This window comes from Protopterus annectens, chromosome 1.part2, assembly GCF_019279795.1.
Source record: "Protopterus annectens isolate FY-2018-M chromosome 1.part2, PAN1.0, whole genome shotgun sequence".
Lineage (NCBI taxonomy): Eukaryota > Metazoa > Chordata > Ceratodontiformes > Protopteridae > Protopterus > Protopterus annectens.
Genome location: NC_056727.1, coordinates 897880293 through 897902753, shown reverse-complemented (window position 1 = coordinate 897902753; position 22461 = coordinate 897880293). Strand labels below are relative to the sequence as shown.

Below are 22461 nucleotides of genomic sequence, written 5' to 3'. Positions count from 1 at the left end.
TCTGATCCTTTGAAATAGGACAAATGGTGCCACCACCAGGTACTACTGTTAATGATGCTGCAGCCACTCTTACATACCTTGCAACTGTCCAGATTTTCACAGAATGTCCAGATTTTTGCCTCATATTTTTGATCAGTTTCTCATAAAATGTGTGGTTTCTGGTTAATCAGTGAGGACTGAAATCACTAAGTAATGCCAGATATTTGAGTTTCTTTTAGAAAATATACGTTAATATAAAACCTGTTATTTAGCAGCTTTCTAAGTTTATAAGACAAGTAATTAAAATCTGCTCCTATTTTTGTGCCTTTGCCCCCCCCAAAAAATGTTTGACTTTCTCCAGGTTTCTTGTGCTAAGAGGTTGAAAGGTATGCTTGACAATCATTTTTAGCAAGAGGAATCCTAGAAAACAAGGAATGATCCTATCTGCAGAAGTTCTATGCTACTGCTAAATCCATGTTGAAAAGTAAAGAAAATATATAAAGTGTGTCTAAGTGTACACTTGCTGCCTCACTATGACATTAGTATCACATCTTACAGTTGCAGTGAGTCTGGGCTCAGTGCTCACAAGCAGTTGTTTAACCGGTTAACAATCCATTTACTGATGAATATAAATGGTTAAAGATTTACTTGCAGATAAATGTGAAACAACCTCTCAGTGTAAGAGTCTCTGACATGCATTCTAGCCCTCGCTATATGAAGTAAACTGACACTGTTGACAGCAACAAGTCAGAATGGAGTTAGATCGACCTGTGGATGAACTACAGTTTTATGTGAATGGCAAAAAGGTATGAACACTTTTTATTAAACCTTATTATTTTTGTGTTGTTCAGATTTGTAGCATATATTCCCTTTTCTTGCTCTGAATAATGAGGTAAATGCTATAAATCTGATTAAAATGTCAGTGACTATTTTTTCTTTAATACATTTATTTTGGGCTGAGCCTGTAATTGGTCATTGTTTGATCAGTGTGCTCTACCCTGTTAAATAAATTAAAATAAAATAAAATAAAAATAAATAAATAAATTTAATCCTTTAGTCAAACCGAAATTATTTACACAACAGACATCTTACCGTGGATCAGGTAATAGAGTCTTAATATGTATTTCATTATCTTCAGTTGTTTCATATGTTTATGCCTTTCTACTGCATTGCTGTAAAGTAAGTTCTTATCATAATTTGTAAAATTTCCTTATCAGCATGATGTTGTAGGCAAACATTTGACACAGTCGAATAGCTGTAGTAGTCAACTAGTTTTATCTACAAAAAAAAGTGATTTAATTTAGTGTACATTGAAACAGTCTAAACAACTAGCAGTGTCAGTATATTGAAATACTGTGTTGGTGCAGACCTACTCAAAGCATTATATCAGGCAGCATATAGCAGCAGGAAGGCAAACAATGCCACCAGAGAAGGGCACAGCAAATAAAATAAAGTAAAAAGGTTTAAGCAACCCTGTTGTTAGGAAGTACGAATGTTTAAAGAGCAACTACAATGTCTGTCCAAAAAGTACTGTTTGTGGTCATTATAAGCAGTTCCAGAATGGAAGCAATGTGTGGATTTGATAGCGTGGACTAAAATTCACTGATTTCCTTGTTTAGAATGTGCCTTCCTTCTTTATTGTGTTTACATTTACTTTTCAACTATTATATTATTCATTCTGCCTACGTCACTGCATGTAAATGCAATGACTACACACTGTATCACAATATGCACATATAGCAGCTTTACAAGACACTTATCTGATACTAAGCTGACATGTATTGCTTTCTTTTCATTACAAATGTATTTGAAAATGTATTATTACAACAATTTCTATTTTACTAGAATGTCGACATTATAGAATGGAGTTATTTCAGTTTTTTTAACAAACACGACTGAGAAAAGTTGCTTTAAATGACATGTCTTATAGTGACAATGTTTTTCATTTTCTGTCACTTGAAATTAAGTATGCATTTTTCAACAAAGATAAACATTCTAACTATTTAATGTTTACTCACGAGTTGCCTTTCTTTTACATTTGGAGCTCATATGTTTAGCATTACATTTTATAAGCATTTGATTGCATACCAGTTATCAGAGTTGAAAAAAAAAAGAAAACCATACTGTATATACTTAAAGAAAATTCTATTAAAGGGTACAAGGATGCAACAATATAATTTACAGCTCTTTGAGTTACATTGAACTTGGCAGGTTAACCCTTCTACTACTGATCATTTTTGGAAACATTATAAACCTTTTACTGAGTGCTTCAGGCTATTTTTGCTACCTATATATAAAAGTTGTCATATTTAAAATGGTTAAATATCTTCAAGTAAATTTGCAGGGAATGATATTAAGGCATTCAGCTTAAAATCTTTATTTGACAGTACATCTAGATTCAGAGGCAATGGAAGAGTGATATCTTGAATTTGAATTATTTTTTAGAATGTTCATGGCATTTTTTTCTGCCACAACAGTTACAAATTGCAGCTGTCATTTTTCTCTATCATTCATACTGTGTTTAGGTATCACATTATATTGCCTTCATACAGTTTTATTTTTGAAGACGTTTTTCTTTTCTCCCTAAACATATCGGATAGTTATACTCTTTATTACTCTGGAAATGTAATACTTTTTGATTTTTTAATAGCCATTCAGATCCAAATTTGTTCCTGCCTAGAAAATGCCCTGTCTCTTCAATACTTTGTGATTGCCTTCCAAAGTCCACAGGACAAGACAAGTGGATAGTCTGCTATAGATAATATATAACATGCTTAGTCTGAAATGTGATAAAATGTCTGCATCTCAAATGGGTGTATGTCATTTCTCTTGCATTAAAAGTACATTTCCTATAACATTAAAAAATTACTGAAACATTTTTGACAAACAAATGCTACTTTTACTTCTGCTGTTTAGATTTTATACCAGGTTGATACTGATATGATTCTGATATCTACTACGTTTGTCAGGAAAAACACATAACATACCTGTACATTTTCTGTGAACCATACAACAGAAAACAAAGCATTCTAGTGGTGTTAAAGGCTCTCTGTTAATTCCTACTAGCAGAGAACATATTTAACTCACTGTAATAATACATGTTATGCTGAAGTGCATTAGCCAAGCAGGGAAGACAGAATGGACAATCTATCAATGATTTTTTACACGTGGGGACAAACACCATCAGTTATTCCATGCAGGCCATCCAAGTCCCCTGGCTTCATAATATAACTGAATCCAGCATTACAAAGCCTCAGAATATGTTTTTAAGCCTTAATGCATTTCATGTCCAGTCTTCAAAGATATACTAAGTTGACCTCATTGGGTGAGGAGTCAACACAGTGTCTAACACCTGTTCTGGATGACATAGTTGTTTGGCATTTCTAGCAAATTTCTTAGGAAAGCATCATGGCACATCACTACATATTGCCTTTTAGTTTGTGACTACAGGTATAGAAATATACAGACTCCTTCATTCCAAGTTATGTATACATTTCTTGTTTGGCTATATTGTGCAGGAAGGACAGCACATTTACAATATCAGAAAATGTGACTTTATAGAGAAGAATAGATATTTTTAGTTCTAATGGCTCTAATGTGATGCCAATTCATTTCAGATATAGTTTCAATATATTTTGCATTTTGCTGTCCGATTCCAGGTGTAAGGATTTACAAACAGTTTTTTTATAGAACAAGTACATTGTCAACATCAGTTTGGGCTACACCTCTTGGTCGACATAAACAGATTTTTGGTGTGTAAGAGAATGATAATTCCTAGGAAGGGGAAAATTCCCTTTCCCCAGGGATTGCATAATCTGAGTTAGTATATGAAATTATCAGGTGGTATATGGGTGCAAGTAGGGAGCTTGGTTACTAGCAAAAACACTTGCTGTTGGCTTAGCCTGCTGCGGGGTACTCCTTGGAGAATGTGCAGAATGTGTCGGCATTTCATATTTTACAAAATAACAAGTTCCAAAGGACAAACTGTGAGAATCCTCCTAAGATTAAGCACTTTTATTCTTTAATATTTTCAGTATAGAACTTCCTCAGAATCTTTTTACAAAATGTTTCCACACCATTTAAATTCTCTCTAGGCTTTGCACCAAAAAACACATGCAACCAATCAACTACCATTCAAAGTACATGCACCCAATAATTAGTTTCAAAAATCTCAAAAAAGAAACATTTCTTGGTATTCAGGACCAATCATTATATAAAAACAAGCCAATCATAGAAAATAAACCAATTGTAGATCTTGACTGCCTTTTTCCACCAAAAAAAAAAAAAAAAAAAAAAAAAAAAAAACTGTGTTAAAAATCCATTGTCAAAAAGTGATGTTTCCAAACATTGCCCCATCCAAATGCTATCCAGGCTTGATCCTGCTTAGCTTTTAAAGTCAGACAGGATCAGGCACATTTGTTTTAAACTAATGATTTGCTCCCAAAATAAAACATTTTATGTTAATCATATTATTTAATCGTGGTGGGTGATCTATAATATATGCTATTTGCCATCTAGATTTGCAGCATTCCAGGCGAACCTTATAATCACCTTCTAAAGCCTGGATTGCTATAGAATCAATGACAAAGAATGTGTACTTCCTAAAACTTTCACAAATCAAAGCGTGTTTAGCCAATGCATTATTTGCATCCAGTTTTCTGATGGTTAAATTATGTTCATGGGTCCTACATTTTAAACATCTCAATGTTTTACCTATATAAAAACTTGAACATTAATCACATAAGGCCAAGTAAACTACCCCAATGGAAGTGCAGTCAAACCTTTTCTTAGTAGTAAAAACCATGTTGCGAGCATTCAATATAATACTTGAAGTGTTTGCTATATAGCTGCACTGTTTACAATGTCCGCACCTGAATGTGCCTGTCCTTCCCCTACTTTTCTATTGCCTGTCCATGTAGAGTTTTCTAAAATGTTTTTTATATTGTGTCTCTTTTTGTAAATAAACAATGGCTTTGATTCTAGTATCTGAGCTCTGCTGCCCAGAATACAATATCCAATTATCTGTCAGGATGTTTTTTATAATGTTTATATGCTTAGATGTAGGAAGGGGAAAGGCAGTCCTGAAACCAATCTTGTTGTTATTCTGGACTATAGGCATGACTGACGGATCGGTTGACAATTGAAGCTTGACTGCATTTAGGATTGGTCTTGCCCTGTCCACTCTAAGTAGTAACACATCTTGCTCAATTTTATTTAACCAATCACTGGTGTAACCTGGTTCAAGAAAGTAACCCCTTAGAGTAACACGTCCACTGCTGAAGCATTCATTGTCAATAGTCAGTGTACTAAGTCTGATATACTGACCCTTTACAACACTTTTTTTTCATGTACCAAGGGTGCAGACTGTGTTTATTTAAATATTGGTTGACAAACTACCTTTACAATAAATCTAGCGCAGAATGCATCCTTTCTCTTGTACAGAAGTCAGGGTCGCTTTAAGATAATTAACTGACTTACCAAAGCCACTTTTAGTGAATTTCAAAAAACTTGTACTCATGTTCAAGTCATTGAGAAGCAAATTAAATTTATCCTCTTTTTCCATTCCATATGAAAATCAAATCACTTTGTTGAGTAGTGGATGTTGTTTTTACTTCACTTGTTCCCAAAGTGCCATTAACAAATTTGCAAAGGTTGGTGCAACTTTGGCACCATTGCAACTCCACTTTTCTGTTTATAAAGGTTTCCATAAAACCAGAAAAAATTGTTCTCCAGTACAAGAGATAATAACAAACATATGGTGTTTATAGTATTCACATTCAAATTTGAGAATGATGACAAATATTCCCTTATGGCTTCAATTCCATCTTGTTATCTATACACGTGTAAAAAGACACAACATCCAAAGATGCAAAATGCCAATCTGCAAAACATGCCTGCTGTTTCGTTAATAATTCCAGTAAATACCATGAGTCTCGAGGATAAAACTCTGAGGACTGAACTACTGGGTTCAAAATGTAATCTAGATACCCTGAAATATGTTCAGTCTTGTATTTTCATGACCATACCACTGGTCTAAAAGATGGACTCATGGCATCTTTGTGTACTTTGGGAATTCCAAATAGTTTCAGCATTTAACTCAACCTCATATATTCATAAATGCCAGGATCCAAATCTTCACAAAGAAGTTCATCCAAAGTACTGTCTATCATGAAAAAATATTTCAACACTTGAATTTTATTAGTTTTTTTCATAACAATGAGTGTCAGACTACAACTGTTCCATTTTTTCATAACAATGAGTGTCAGACTACAACTGTTCCATTGTTTCTTTATATTTACTGCTGTCCATGATCACTAAAGTTCCAACTTTATCCGCTCTCATAATACAAATGTCTCTATTAGATGACAATTCAATTAGGGCTTTTCTTTCAGAACCACTCAAATTGTATATCCTGGATTTTTTGCTCACTTTGTTCCTTAAATCAGATTCAACATACTCTTAAAAAACTTGCAATGTGTTATGTAAAACTGGATTGCAAATACTTTTTTTATGTAGTTTCCTCAAGTCTTCTTGATACTGTGGAATATCATGAAAGATGTGATGTAAATTCAGTTTTCTCAAGTACATCTCTCTCTCTCTCTCTCTCTCTCTATATATATATATATATATATATATATATATATATATCCCTTCCAGGGAAGCAGTCTGTATGTGTGATATCCCTTTCAATGATGTAGTCTCTATATAACATATCACTTCCAAAGAGGCAGACTTTTCATAACATATTTCCAGGCAAGCAGTTTGTGCATATGATATCCTTCCCAAGGAAGCAGTCTGTACATACCAATTAGTTCTATGGAGGAAACTAGATAAGTGATAGACTGGTCTGTAGTTTGCCTGGCCATGGACTGCTTATATTGAGGTTCATTAATTACAGCAGTGTCTCAAGGTGAAGACAGTGATTAGTTTCTCTGCTATATTCACTGTATTTGATTTTGGAGGATAGTCAACACAAATCTAGAATGCCTTCTAGTAATCTTATCCTCTGAACTTTCACACAGCTCATATGTCTTCATGAGAAACTCAAGACCTTTTCATTGGCATATAATGAAGATGTACCTCTTAAGAAAATGGTCATGCACTTGTAACAACCCATTTACTGAGATCTTTTCTTATGCTAAAGCTTATCCCATCTATAATTTGCAAACCCAAAGGAATTCATACCCATCAGGAGAACTGTTTTGCCTTGTTACAACCATATTACTAAGTCCAATCCTCATGCATTTGATACATTCATATTAAACAAATATCACAAGATTGTCACAATTTTACTATCATATTTGCTTGTTACACGTCTCAATTCAATTTAACTGTTTGGATAAAATAGCATATGCCTTATTTGTTGTCTTTTTGATAAAATTAAATTCTCATGACTGTTCTTGCATGAACCCTGTCATGGACATAATTTGTATCACATGTTGTAAATAATATCTCACTAGTCATATCTTCACAAGAATCACTATAAGTGATTTTTTTCACCATAGTATGAGCAATGGTGATTTTTTTCTTTTCTATCTAGTTATTCAAGCGGGAAATAATATCTAATGCACTCTCTCTGAATGGAGACAAAAATTAACGCTTTAATTCCACTTTTATTTAGAAGGAACTTCAGAAACTTTCTCCATTTTAAAATTCTGTCATTTAAATAGTACATAGTTTGCCTGACAAACTTTTAAAACCATTCAAATGTTTTAATAAAGTCACATGACTAAAATAATTGAAAATTTAAAGTTAAAGATGCATATAAATCCCATATAAGAAAATGTATAAAGTGCATGTTCAGATTACCTTGTATTTCAACAAACATTTAATATTAACAGTTTTATTGAGCCCAGGAGGTTGACTGGCTCTTAATTTTATTTTCCACACCAACTCTTGAGTCTCTAAATAATCATTACAACTGTTAGAGAGCCTACGTAAATCTGCTTGCTCCAAAACAACAACAACAAAAAAAAAATAAATACAGTTCCTAAAATTTAGCAGTGAAGGCTGTGTTTAGCTAAGTAGTTGTTTAAATCATTTATTGCTTTTACATGCTCCCTAATAGGTAATTTTCTAGTACTTTTACCTATATAATGGCTTGTGCATGAACAACAAGTAGCTAAGTACACTATAGTGGCACTTTTGCAATTAAATCTTCCTGCAACTGAAATAGTACACATTAAATGATCAAATTAAACTGTACTAACATTATCGATAAACCAACACTGTTTGCAGGAAGTGCAACAAAACTTACCTGTTTTAAAACATAGTGTATCTGTGTCCCTTGCTATATCAAATTCTAGTAACTTTTTGTTATTAAAAGATTTCTAATATACAAAGGTGGGAGACTCTCCAACTGTATTAACAAGGTCAGAATTCCCATGTATGATTTTCCAGTTATTTATAATGATGTTTCTCACCTTCTGACATTCTCTGGTTCGATTCTCGGCTGGGGTGCCTTCTGTGTTGAGTCTGCATGTCCTCCCTGTGGTCGGCTGGGTTTCCTCCGGGTGCTCCAGTTTCCTCCCACATCCCAAAGATATGCTGTAGGTGGATTGGGCACTCTAAATTGGCCCTAGGCATGAGTGTGTGTGTGTGTGTGTGTGTGTGTGTGTGTGTGTGTGTGTGTGTGTGTGTGTGTGAGTATGACTTCCGTGGAAGGTTGGACGTCGGGCTGGCAACTCAACACCGTAAAACTCCACTGCCAATCATGAGCGGAGAGGGGATCTGCTGTGGCGACCCCTAACTGGGAAAAACCGAAAGAAGAAGAAGAAGAAGAAGACTGACTTCCCACCAACAAAGTACTAGGATGGAAAAAATGTGTGCAGTTTTCTCACCCATAGCCACCCCTGAAACTTGCTGGTAAATGTTCTTTTTAAATAGAAAGAAATTGTTCTTCAGCACTATTTCTAGCAAAGTCCCTATCAAATTAACCTTTACATTGTCCCACCTGCAAACTTTTGCAAAATAACTCTTGACATACTCCACTACTTTAGTTTGCTATATGCTAGTATACAAAGCAGTCACATCTACATGCCCTTCTAAAGTTTCATTCCCTGTAAAAGTGTATTCTTTAAAGGACAACCGCACCCTCAGACTCAAAAAAACATATTTATTTCATCATGGTTTGGTGTTTCCTACATTTTAACAGCACTCTGGGACTATTTAGAGCTTTTAAGATATTTTTATATGCAATTTCTGACTCTGACCACATGGGGGCTGGCATTTTGAAATAATTCAGACTGTTTACTCTGCCTCTGAGTATCCCAGAATGCATTGTTTGTCTCCAAAAAATTGCATCAGATCTGCCACGTTTTCCCTGAAGCTGCTGTCACTTCATTGGCTTAACAGGCATTCACTGCTGTCTTAAAGTCCCCTACTTTTGGTTAAAATGTTATCCTTTTTCAATGACTACTTTAAACACAAGCAGTGCAAATGCTACAGAACAGAACTGAAAAGTGCATTTTATTGCTTTTGGTTCTTAGAAATGCTAACTTGCTTTCTTTTGTGAAGGTTGAAATCTAGTTCTTCAAGGCATCTCCCCTCCCACTTCACACCTACCTTCCCTAGCTGTCAAAGAGCTAAGGGTAATTTGACCCATTGTCTGCATGTGATTGACAACTCACAGCAGGTGACCAGAGTAATGTACTGTTTTCTTGTCAGCCTTTCCCTCCTTACAATGGGACACTTTTTTTGTTGCACTCCTCCTGTCAAATTTAGAACCAAACTACATAGCACTGGGAATAATCACCGTTTTGCAAAGCATCAAACTCCCACTTATTTTTCCTTCCCGTTTGGTTAAATAGCTAACAAATGACACACTATAAACATGAAATATTTCACAGACTTGCATGACAGCACCAACATGCCTTTTTAAGACATAATTTAAAAAAATATGGTATTGCATACTTCTTGTAATCTGTTGTAGTGTTGTCGATTAATTGTGACAGACATCTGCTTCTTAAGTAAAAACATGCAATTAATGTATATGCATGGTTATTGCAAATTTATGCTCTTAGTTTTTGCACCTGTTACTGTGCTTCTGCCTGTACTTTGTCACATATCAGTAGGGCAATGTAAAGCAATATGACAATACAAAAACAACATTTACAAAATTTAGAAATTACATCCAAAAATGAGACTCACCCACACTCAGTCATTCACCCACACTCACTCACCCACTCACCCACACTCACCCACTCACCTCACCACACTCACCCACTCACTTCACTACACTCACCCACACTCAACTCAACTCACTCACTCACTCACTCACTCACTCACTCACTCACTCACTGTCACTCAGACACTTCACTCACTCACGCTCACTCACACTCAGGCTCACGCACACTCAACTCACTCATCCACGCTCACTCATCTACACTCACCCTCATCCACCACACCTCACTCACTCACCCACATTCACTCACCACCTCACCCACCACACTCACCCACCCACATTCAACTCACTCACCCACCCACACTCAACCACTCACTCACCCACCACACTCACCCACCACACTCACCATGCTCACTCACCCTCACCCACCACACCTCACTCACCCACACTCACCACCCACCACCCTCACTCACCCACCCACACTCACTCACCCACACTTACCACCCACCACCCTCACTCACCCACCCACACTCACTCACACTCACTCACCACCCTCACTCATTCACCCACATTCAACTCACCCACCCACACTCAACCACTCACTTACCCATCACACTCACCCACTACACTCACCCACACCAACTCACTCACCCACACTCAACCACTCACTCACCCACCCACACTCACCACCCACACCCACTCACTACACTCACTCACTCACCACCCTTACTCACCACCCACCTACACTCACTCACCACTCACTCACTCACTACACTAACTCACCACCCCACTCACCCACACCCACTCACCCCACTCACCACACTCACCCACTCACCCAACACACCCGCTCACTCACCACACTCACTCACCCACCCACACTCACTCACCCACACTCACTCACCCTCACCCACACTCACTCCCCACATTCACCCACCCACACACCACACTCACTCCCCACATTCACCCACCCACACACCACACTCACTCACCCACCCACACACCACATTCACCCACACACCACACTCACTCACCCACACTCACTCACCCACCCACACTCACTCACCCACACTCACTCACCCTCACCCACACTCACTCCCCACATTCACCCACCCACACACCACACTCACCCACCCACACACCACACTCATTCACCCACCCACACACCACACTCACTCACCCACCCCCCACACTCACTCAACTCTCACACCACACTCACTCAACTCACACACCACACTCACTCAACTCACACACCACACTCACTCAACTCACACACTCACCCTTTCACACACATAACCACAAGTTTGTTTGGCAACACCAAGAATGACCCCAGGCCTTTGTCTGAGGAATGCACAAGTAATTATGTACTTTGGCTGTGAAGACATCAGAAACAGAAACACATGCCTATACAGATCTTACACATCAAGCCGCTCCATTCAAATTGTACATGAAATGCACCCATTGAACAGTTTTCCACCTACAACATTATTAAAGTACGTTAATCCTACACTAGTGAGCCCTACTTTACACAGCCCAGTAAACCTGTCCACAGATTCAGCTTCTACAGCACAGTCCAATAAACTGTCTACTGTACATTAGTGTTAACACAGGAATTTCCAGTTTTTATCAGCATAACCACATACACAATCTTCCACCTCAGACCTTTCATGAAGGATGTTTTATTTTTAAACTGTCATCCTTCCCACTTTAGGGGTCTTACATAAATCCTAGCAAAAAGCAGACCTATAAACTGCAATCACCCTGATCCAAATCCATCCAAACATGGCTGCAAAACTAAAGGTGTTACAGTTTTGAGGGGAGGGTTAAGCAACCATGCCCACACCACCTGGGAACAATCAAATTCTTCCTGTCTTTATAACTACACCATTCCACAACCACAGGGAAAAAATTACCCAGCAAAGGCACACCAGTACCTAATGGAATTAAGTGACAATTCAACACTAAATCATAAATCACAAAACAGACTTTATCAATTCGGTATATGAAGAACATACCAGTATAGTGTATTTAAAGTTACATCTAACTACCAGATTGTGCTGGGACAGCTTTAGAGATAAAAGTGGTTTTGTAAAATTCAGCGGATACTGGCAGAGTGCCCTTTATCACACAAATGTGCACACACTTGCCCCTTATCACACAGATGTGCACACACTTGCCCCTTATCACACAGACACAAAGTTTGTTTGGCAACAGGTAAAATTGACCCAAGGGCTTCTTCCTTCTGATAGCAGTCTGTTAACTATAGGTTCATAGGTTGGTACTAGGCTATCAGCCCTAGGGCTTATACAAGACTAGCCATAACAATTCCCTGGCTATTACTTCCACAATATTTTCTACCCTGGACCTCTGTCTAGCAGGGTGAGTGACATGATCCCGGGGTTAATTTCTTTCTCCCATCCAATTGTCAATGTTCCGTTTGAAGAGGGCCAAAGAGGCGATATGCTTGACATGTATGGGCAGTCTATTCCAGAGTCTGGGCAATCTCTGAGTCAGGAACCAATCCCTGCAGCATTTGTTTATTGTGATGACAAGGTTTAGATCCCTGGAGCATGTAGCTCTGAGGGATTGGGATTTCTTTAAGTGTAGCATGTCCCAGAACGGGTACATGTTTTTTCCCAAAGGGGATAACTATACATTTCTTGGCACTGAGCTTGAGCCCATGCCTCTGGCACCAAGCATCTGTTTCTGTAAGGCTCTTTTTTTCTAGAGTATCCACAACATTTGGGGATTCAATAATGGCTCCCAGTTTGCAGTCATCTGAGAACTTTGTTAACCAGAATCCCTTGGTGTTGGCCTGTACTTCAGAGAAGTAGATGCCAAACAAGAGCGGTCCCGGGACTGACCCCTGAGGTACTCTGACTTGTCAGAAGCTGGATTTGGAGTGGGCTACTTTTACAGCGTGGGTTCTGTCAGTAAGCCAGTTGGCAACCCATCGAGTGACGTAGAGATTAATGCCCAGCTTAGTAAGCATTCATACACATACACACACACACACACACACACACACACACACACACACACACACACACACACACACACACACTTGCCCCTTGCTTGCTTGCTTGCATTCACACACACACACACACACACACACACACACACACACACACACACACACGCACACACTTGCCCCTTGCTTGCATTCACACACACACACACACACACACACACACACACACACACACACACACACACACACACACACACTTGCCCCTTGTTTGCATTCTCACACACACACTTGCCCCTTGCTTACATTCACACACACACACTTGCTCCTTGCTTGCATTCACACATGGACACACACACACACACACACACACACACACACACACACACACACACACACACACACACTTGCCCCTTGCTTGCATTCACACACATACACACTTGCCCCTTGCTTGCATTCACACACACAGACACACACACACACACACACACACACACACACACACACACACACACACACACACACACACACACACACACTTGCTTGCATTCATACCATACATGGACACACACACACACACACACACACACACACACACACACACACACACACACACACACACACACACACACACACACACACACACACACACACACACACACACACACACACACACACACACACACACACACACTTGCCCCTTGCTTGCATTTACATACACACACACGCACTTGTGGCTTTAAAACACAAGAACCAGTATGACGGTCATAGTCCATGATACCTCACTGGACTATATGAAGAGGGACATAGAGCTCTCTTAATACATGTGTCCCAGGTGGGTATGAATCTAGCCTTGAGTTGCATCCTACCTTCAGCAATGATTATATGACAGGACCAACAAAAATGACCTACGTCAACAAATGGCTTAGTTTCTGGTGTCACAACAAGGGGATTCAATCTCTGACAGCTTGGGTTGACATAACCAACAAGCCACTATGCTTTTCAAGAGATGGTTTGCACTTATCACCACTTGGCTTCTGAATATTGACCAAAACTTTGTCACCATAGTGCCTTTTTTAGGATATGCCAAGTTAAGCCCGCCAACATAATAACAATCAGTCAGAAATACCTAAAGGTGCTGCTTCTCAATTCTAGTAGTTTAAATACCTGGAAGCACTCCTTACCCTAGAAAATTCACACACATATATGCAGTCACAGAAACATAGTTCAGAACTGTAGTAATCACTCTGGCTATTAAAGTCTACAGTGCCTTTCATACATTTTGATCTCCCTCAGCTCTGAATAAAACATATGAAGGAGGTGTTTCAATGTTTTTAAAGCACTAATACAATGCTATACTGGTCCAAAAACATGACTGAATTGAACTGCTGCTTGTCCAACTAACCACAGGTGTGAACCCCCATCATACCCTTGCATAATAGTGGTACTAAAAGTAGACACAGGAATGTTTAGAGGAGATGCATTAAACACGTTATAAAACTAAACAAGGAGCAACATTAAACCATACAGCCCTGAAATCAAGTTAGTATATAATCATACTGCCTATGCTGATAAAGCAATTTCAATGTCCATAACTGAAAAATCTGGCACGGTACAATTAACACCACTAAAGCTACTGATGTGTTACAGTAAGACAATCTTGCAGACCTGAGCGAATGGTCAGTTCATACAAGACCAGTGTTATTGCAAAATATCAATGATAATAATACATTTAAGTGGAAACAAATGGGTGCCACTGACGAAATTATATAGTATTCTCCATTCATAATGAATGCTCCTGCTATGCTGACTCAGCAGAAAGTACAGCTGTGTACCTACCATAAATATAGATGTTCGAGTGTATTCACTGTTGCAGTCATTACTCTTGGGTTATCCTGCTGGCAGGCTACCCGCAGTCGTCCTGAATTCCAAAGTCTTGGTCCGGTGTCGGTTGCTGTCACCTCTTCCCTGACGTCAGTGCACCAGGGGTATAAAAGATGCAGCCAACGCCATTTTCTTCCATTTTTCTTGCCCCAGATGTCAGGTGCCCCCAAAAGGGTAGGCTAAAAATTATGCCAATAAACATGCATGCACTAAGGTAATCATTTCCTTCATCTACAAGCAAATACACCACATAGGTTGTATAGAATACAGAAGTACAGATAAGTCCCAGCAAAAGAAAGGGGGATGGTGGGAGGGTAACCTGGACTGCAACAGTGAATACACTCGAACATCTACATTTATGGTAGGTACACGACTGTACTATGTTCATAGTGTTTCACTGTTGCAGTCATTACTCTTGGGTTGAATCCCAAAGCTGAGGATGGGTGGCTGGGGCTAAATAGGATTAGGAGAGGCTATGAGGCCCTGCAGAACTGCAGTGGCAAAGCCTGCTCTGGATTTAGAGTAGAGAGGTAAGTGGTAGTGCTTTGTAAAGGTGTGCACCGAACTCCAAGTTGCAGCCTCTAAGATGTCTTTGGTTGGTACTCCTCTGAGGAAGGCTGCTGCTCTGGCTGAATGTGGCCTAATGTCCTTAGGCACTGATTCGCCATGTTGTGAATAGCAGAAATTAATGCAATGACCTATCCATTTTGAAATAGTCTGTTTTGAGATAGCCTTTCCTTCTGATCCGGCAGCATATGCCACTAAAAGTTGCTCAGTCTTTTTGAAAGCTTTAGTTTTGTCCAAACAGAAGCATAGGTGTCTGTGTATGTCCAAAGAATGCAGAAGTCTCTCACCCTTGTTCTGTGGGTTTGGATAAAAAGGTAGGCAAGTGAATGGTTTGGTTAAGGGCCACACTGGACACCACCTTAGGCATAAATGTCGGGTTTGTCCTTAGAGAAACCCTGTCTGGATGGAAAATGATAAAAGGTTCCACAGCCATGAGTGCCTGTAACTCCGAGACTCGTCTTGTAGAGGTTATTGCTAGGAGCAGAGCTGTTTTCCAGGATAAGAATTTTATATCAGCTGTTGAGGCTGGCTCAAAAGGAGGCAGTGTGAGTTTTTCCAAGACATAATTGAGGTTCCATGCAGGTCCCTTGGAGGTCTTGTGTTTTTGGCCCCTCTGAGGTACTGCCTTATTAAAGAATGAGAAAAGATAGGTGGTTCTGTATTGTAATGGGCTGAAATGGCAGAGGCATGGATCTTAATTGATGAAAAGGATAGACCTCTGTCCAGCATCTCAGTTAAGTATTGTAAAATCTGAGGAATGTTTGGAACAAATGTGTCAATTCCTTGTGCCTGGTTCCAAGCACAGAATCTCTTCCATTTTTCTGCATAAGATTTTCTGGTACTGGGCCTCCTGCCCTCCAAAATAACATCCATCACAGCTTTGGAGAGAGGAGTGTTCTGAATGGCTACATTATCCGACATGCTGCCAGATTTAAGGTCCTGAGTTGGCTGTGTAGGATCTGATTGTTTTGCTGGGTCAGTAAGTGAGGAATTTGAGGCAATGTCCAGGCTGAACCTTGAGACAAGTTCTTTAGGATTGGGTACCAGTGCTGGCGTGGCCAGTCTGGGGCAATCAGTATCATTTTTGGCTTCTCTTGTCTGACCTTTAGGAGTACCTTGGGGAGGAGAGGCAGTGGAGGAAAGGCATATACTGTTAGGCTTTTTCAGCTGAAGGATAAGGCATCCACTTTCCATGCTTGGTTGTGATAAGTCCTTGTGCAGAATCTCTGTAGTTGGCAGTTGTGAGGGGAGGCAAATAGATCTATGTCTGGGCATCCCCATTTCCTTGTTATCATGCTGAAGACTTGTGGATCCAGTTTCCACTTGTGGGGATCCATGAGGTTTCTGCTTAGTTCGTCTGCCAGAGTATTTATCTTTCTTGGCAGGAATTGTGCTTGCAGGTGAACTTGATAAGTCAATGCTGTGTCCCACAAAGTCATGGCTTGTCTGCAGAGGGGGTAGGAATGTGTGCCTCCCTGCTTGTTTATGTACCACATGACTGTAGTATTGTCCGTCTATATCAATAGTTGTCCTGGATGAAGTAGATCCTTGAAAGCTGTCAGGGCATTTTGAACAGCTAGCATCTCTTTTTGATTGATATGAAGATGCATCTGGCTTGCGGGCAATGTGCCCTGAATACATTTTTCTGCCATGTGGGCCCACCAGGCATAATCTGATGCATCCATTGTTAGTGTCTGCCTGGCTGTGAGTAAAGTGAATGGCTGTCCCTTGTTGTGGTGACAGGCCTGTGCCCACCATCGAACCTCCTGTTGCAGGCATGGAATGAGGGTAATTAATGTTTCCAGGCTGTGGCTATGTTGAGTCCAAACACTTTTTAGATACCATTGTAGTTTCCTCATATGCAGTCTGGCATATGGAATTAGCAGAATGCAGGATGCCATGAAGCCCAAAGCCTGCAGAATTTTTCTTGCAGATAACTGGGTCTTTGTTGCCAACATTTTGAAGTAAGAAGTCAGTTGCCTTTGTTTGTCTGGCGGTTGATAAGCCATCTGGGCAGTTGTATTTAAGCTGGCACCCAGGAATATTATCTCTTGAGAGGGTACTAGTTTTGAATTCTTTTCGTCTACTGTGTACCCTAGGCAAATTAGTAATCTTTTTACAAACGCCAGATGCTTTAGTAGAATGTCCTTGTTCTCTGCTTGAATAAGGCAGTCATCCAAGTAAGGATATATTTGAATTCCTCTTTGTCTGCAAAATGCAATTACTGGTGCAAGACATTTTGTGAAGACCCTGGGCGCAGTAGATAAGCCAAAGGGCAGTGCAGAGAATTGGTAGTGCATTGAGCCAGCTATGAATCTGAGGTATCTTCTGCAAGATTGTCTGATTGGGACATGCATGTATGCCTCTTTTAGGTCCAAAGTTACAAGCCAAAGCTGCTGCAGAGTCAACATTTTGAATTTTGGAACGTCCAGAAATGTGTTTAGAATAGACAGGTCCAGTATTGGTCTCCAGGCTTTGCCCTTTCTGGGTACCAAGAAAAGTCTCAAATAAAATCCTTGTCCGTGCTCTTGCTGTGGTACTCGCTGAATGGCCTTCATGTCCATGAGGGATGAAACTTGCTTTTGTGCCTCTACCCATTGATTGTGTGGCAGGTCTGGCATACCTTTTGCCCTTGGCAGGGTGTGAAAGTGGAACCTGTAGCCCTGAGACACTATGTTCAAGACCCATTTGTCCTGGGTGATCATGTGTCAATTTTGTGAAAAAAGTGCTAGTTTTCCCCCTAAGGGGGCTGCCAAAAGATAAGTGCTTGGTGCTGGCAGAGGTAAGTCACTGGGACTGTTTCCTGTATGGCTGTGATTTGTCTTCTCCGCTTTTGGAGGTAGAAGCACCCCATTGTTTAGGCCTGTATGAGCCTTGGAGCTGGGATCTGCCTCTGGGGTGTCTGTATCTGCCTCTTTGTGGCCTGTCTGACACTGGAAAGGACCAATTCTTTGTGGGCCAGTTTCTGCTAAATATGGGTGGCTGCACCTGTAAGAAATCCTTAACTGTCTGCATAAATTTTGCTTTGTCCTCCATTTTCTTCAACACCTCTTCTGCTTTAACACCAAACAAAGTATCATGCTATAATGGAGCATCTAATCATTTTTCTTTAACATGATCAGGCAAATTCTGTTCCTTTAACCAAGCATGCCTCCTAATGACAGAACCCGTAACAGCGGCCCTGCAAGAGGCCTCCAGAGAATCAAAACCACATTGCAAAGTATGCCTTTTCACTTGTTCAGTTGCATGCAATAAATCCTGCATTTCCTTGTTTTCTGCACATTCAGAATCTGTTAATATTTTCTGTTTAAGCAGTGATATTAAATATTGCTGATATGTAAGCATATGAAATTGACAATTTAAAGCCCTCATAGCCAAGGTAGCAGAAGTGTAAACCTTTTTCCCCCATCTGTCCAGTGCCCATGAATCCCTATCAGAGGGGATAGTTTTTTTTGCAGTGGAAGCCTTGACCCCTTTGGGACCCTGAGAAATAGTTTCTGGGTCAACAGCAGGGCTTTTATAAAGAAATTTATGTGAATCTGGAACCCTGTAGTATCTGTCTGGCTTAACAGGTGCAGTGGGTATAGAGTCAGGAGACAGGCAGGACTCTGAAAATACATCATCTACAATGTCTAAAACAGGAGGGTAGCAAGAGGTCTGTGCTGAGGTAGTAAAAGAAAGTCTCTGAGCCTTTTCTTAGATTTTGTGTAGTCTTGGCTCTCCCAGTGGAAGTGCTCCCTCATGGTATGCAGGGTTTCCCCAAAAGAATAATCCTCAGGAGGAGAGGCTGAAGGGATAGATTCTTCAGCAGCAGAATCCTCATAGGGAGGAAGAGAGTATTCCTGTTCAGAAGAGTAGTCAGAGGAAATGGAAACCTGATCTGAAGATTCATATTCTGTCTCTTGCCTAGGCCTCTTATCAGGAGGGGGATGGGAACCCCTGATCAAAGTAATTAGGTCTTCAGCCATTTTGAGCATCTGTTTTTTAGGCATGGAGGCCTGTCCATGGGCTTGCTGCACTTGTTTCTTTGTCTTTAGTGGTGCTTTAGTCTTTGCCTTTGAAGCTGTAGTCGGTTTTACATATAACTGTGTAGGCCTGAAAACACCCTCAGAAGCCGATGCCTGCTCAGCGGCTCCGGACCCATCTGAGGGAATATTTTCCAAGTGTCCAATACCTTGAGTTTCCAGTGGCCTAGTCTGCTCCACATGGGAGTCGGAAGCGGCCTGCAGCTCTGACGTAGCGGGTGTCAGTGGCTGCGAAAGCGCCTCACTGAGAACCGGCGACTGGCTTAGAAGAAGCCTTGTCGTCAGTTTTGGACCTCGGATGCCTGTCCTTTTCCTTTTCCTTGCGTTTCTTGTGAATTGCGGTAGTCAGACGGCTATCCAACAACATTGTGTAATTAAATCTTCAGCCAAAGTAATGAAATGCAAAATCATACCGACGTTGTTTAAATCTAGCACAAAACCTGCAATTAGCAACGTTGTGATCAGGGCCTAGGCAAGTAATACAATAAGAATGAAAGTCCTTATGAGGTATTTGCTTCCCACAAGAAATACAATTATTAACTTTTTCTGACATCAGTCTGGAGCAAGAAAAAGTTTCCCCAATGGGGTACTTGGCTTTAAATGAAGACTTCGGATCTGAAATTCGAACACGAAAATCTCAGGAGTCGGCCGACCGGCACTTGCGAACTGCTTCTGCTTTGGGCACCGTGTGGCAAGAAAGACTGGAGAAAATGGCGTTGGCTGCATCTTTTATACCCCTGGTGCACTGACGTCAGGGAAGAGGTGACAGCAACTGACGCCGGACCAAGACTTTGGAATTCAGGCTGACTGCGGGTAGCCTGCCAGCAGGATAACCCAAGAGTAATGACTGCAACAGTGAAACATGATGAACATCCCCTTCCAGACCTCGGAGGTTTCAGTTAGAACAGTTTCAGACCTACATCAACATTGCACTTCATCGGATTTTTTTAAAAAGAAGTGTTATGTGTTACAATACCAAGAACAGCTCACAGAGCTAAAATATCTATAGAAGTACCTAACCTGGTTCAGAATATACCATGAAACAGAAACTTTCTTTGGGGTGAGGGGGCTTTTCAAAAATGTAGAGGATATTGGCACACACAAACATGGCCCACAGCATACACAGCAAAATAAGGGCATGTAAACATAATACTTGCCAACAAGAGAACGTCGCAATTGCAGTCCAATTCACTCTAACCTTTAAAATGGCTGCATGAAACACTAACGTGCAGCAGAAAAAAATATATATGTAAACGAGCACGGCACACACAGATGCCGAAATGAGCATTAATAACATGCTAAAATTAGAAAAAACAAATGAGCAGCAGTAGCGATAAATATATGAGCTATCACTATAACCCAACATTTGCATAAAAAAAAAAAAAAAGAAGAGATGGGTTATTCTGAGTATCAGTAACGAAGATAAATGCAGATAATACTCACCAAGCCGAATTCAGCATGGGACCTGACTAAAACAGAGGGCAGCATTCACACACGGGAACACAACAACTAGATAATTAACCGAGAACCAGCAGTATCAAATAAAATGTATAACCATAATACAATAATAATATACAAAATACATATAATTATATATCAGCAGCAAGTGAATACAACAGAAGGCTAATCTAGATAGTCGGCAGCAGCATACACTAGTGAACCATGTGGCACCCTCAAACAGAAGCATAAACTATATCAGGCAGCACAAAACAGGGCTAGAAATGCATTCAAACAGGGGCTGTGTGTAGAATTACATTTTTAATTCACTAGGAAGACTTATCTTACCAATGAAGCAAAAAATGCAGGCAATCCAAACTTTTCAGTAGTCCCTCAAACAAATGCAGTCGACAGGATACACGTACAATGAAAAGGAGTTCCACACACCACATGGATTTTATTAGGTTGAGTGGGCTGGGTAAGGCAGGTCTGACATCACAATGTGGGAGAAACACTGGCTCTTCTATACAGCATGCAAATCAGGTGGGGATTACATCACTTTGGGGGAGGAAACATCCTGATAGCTAGAGCAAGAGCAGATGGCAGATGTGACATCATAATTTCAGAGCCAGCTACAGGTTTTTCAAGTTGGTTTGCAAAGTGAAACAAGAACAGTATAGAAAGCTAGGAAGCAGAACAGGGAAAACAGTTGAGTGGGTTATTTTTTAAAGCTGCAAGGGTGATTTTTTTAAGCTTTATCAAAGAACAGGGACTGGAAGAGTCAGCAGGTTGGGGAATCTGCTTTAATATCCTGTTGTTTTCCTTTAAGGGAATTGAGAAAATCCCATGAATCACGTAAACCTTAATTGCTTTTTTTCAACCATAGGGTTCAAAATTTGATCTAAATAACTAGAAATAGTGTCCATTTTTTTGTTTTGGCCAAGACACTATAGGTCAAAAAGGAGTTCTTCATTTTTATGTGTTTTGGGGATCCCCAAAATAATCCCCAACTCAGGTTGTTCTATACTTAAGTATTCCAAAACTTGTAAATTTAAATAGGCTTGATTAAAAGGCTCAAACAAATCAACGTCAATGTCATTAAACTTCTTAACAATAATACTCATACTAACTTTTTGATAACTAGAATGACTTAACAAGTTAACCATATCTTTTTGATATCGTGTTTCTTACATGATTACCATCCCACACCTTTTGTCAGCTTTCATATAGTGAAGCTGTCTATTCTGTTTAAGGGTGGTTGAAGCCTGTTTTTCTTTAAAAATTAAATTAGAATAATTGTTAATAGATTTGCTATGGGCCAACAAATCAAAGCCTTTCTCACAAGTTTTTGCAAAAAGTGTTGTCAACTCTCCTAATGGCATCTCTCAAAATAACATCACATACTTAGATTTGCGCATTAGTGTATTCAACTATTTGAATATATTTTATATATATATATATATATATATATATATATATAT

General features: G+C 39.7%; 1 protein-coding gene across 1 annotated transcript in view; it reads left to right on the top strand.

The window, feature by feature from the left end:
• The first annotated feature begins 655 nt into the window (after nt 1-655).
• Nucleotides 656-22461, top strand: part of LOC122791686 (xanthine dehydrogenase/oxidase-like) — a 1688659-nt gene continuing 1666853 nt past the window's right edge. The window contains exon 1 of the mRNA XM_044059558.1: nt 656-785. Within this exon, the coding sequence (XP_043915493.1) occupies nt 732-785 (54 nt within the window). The 5' untranslated portion in view covers nt 656-731. The remainder of the gene's footprint in view (nt 786-22461) is intronic.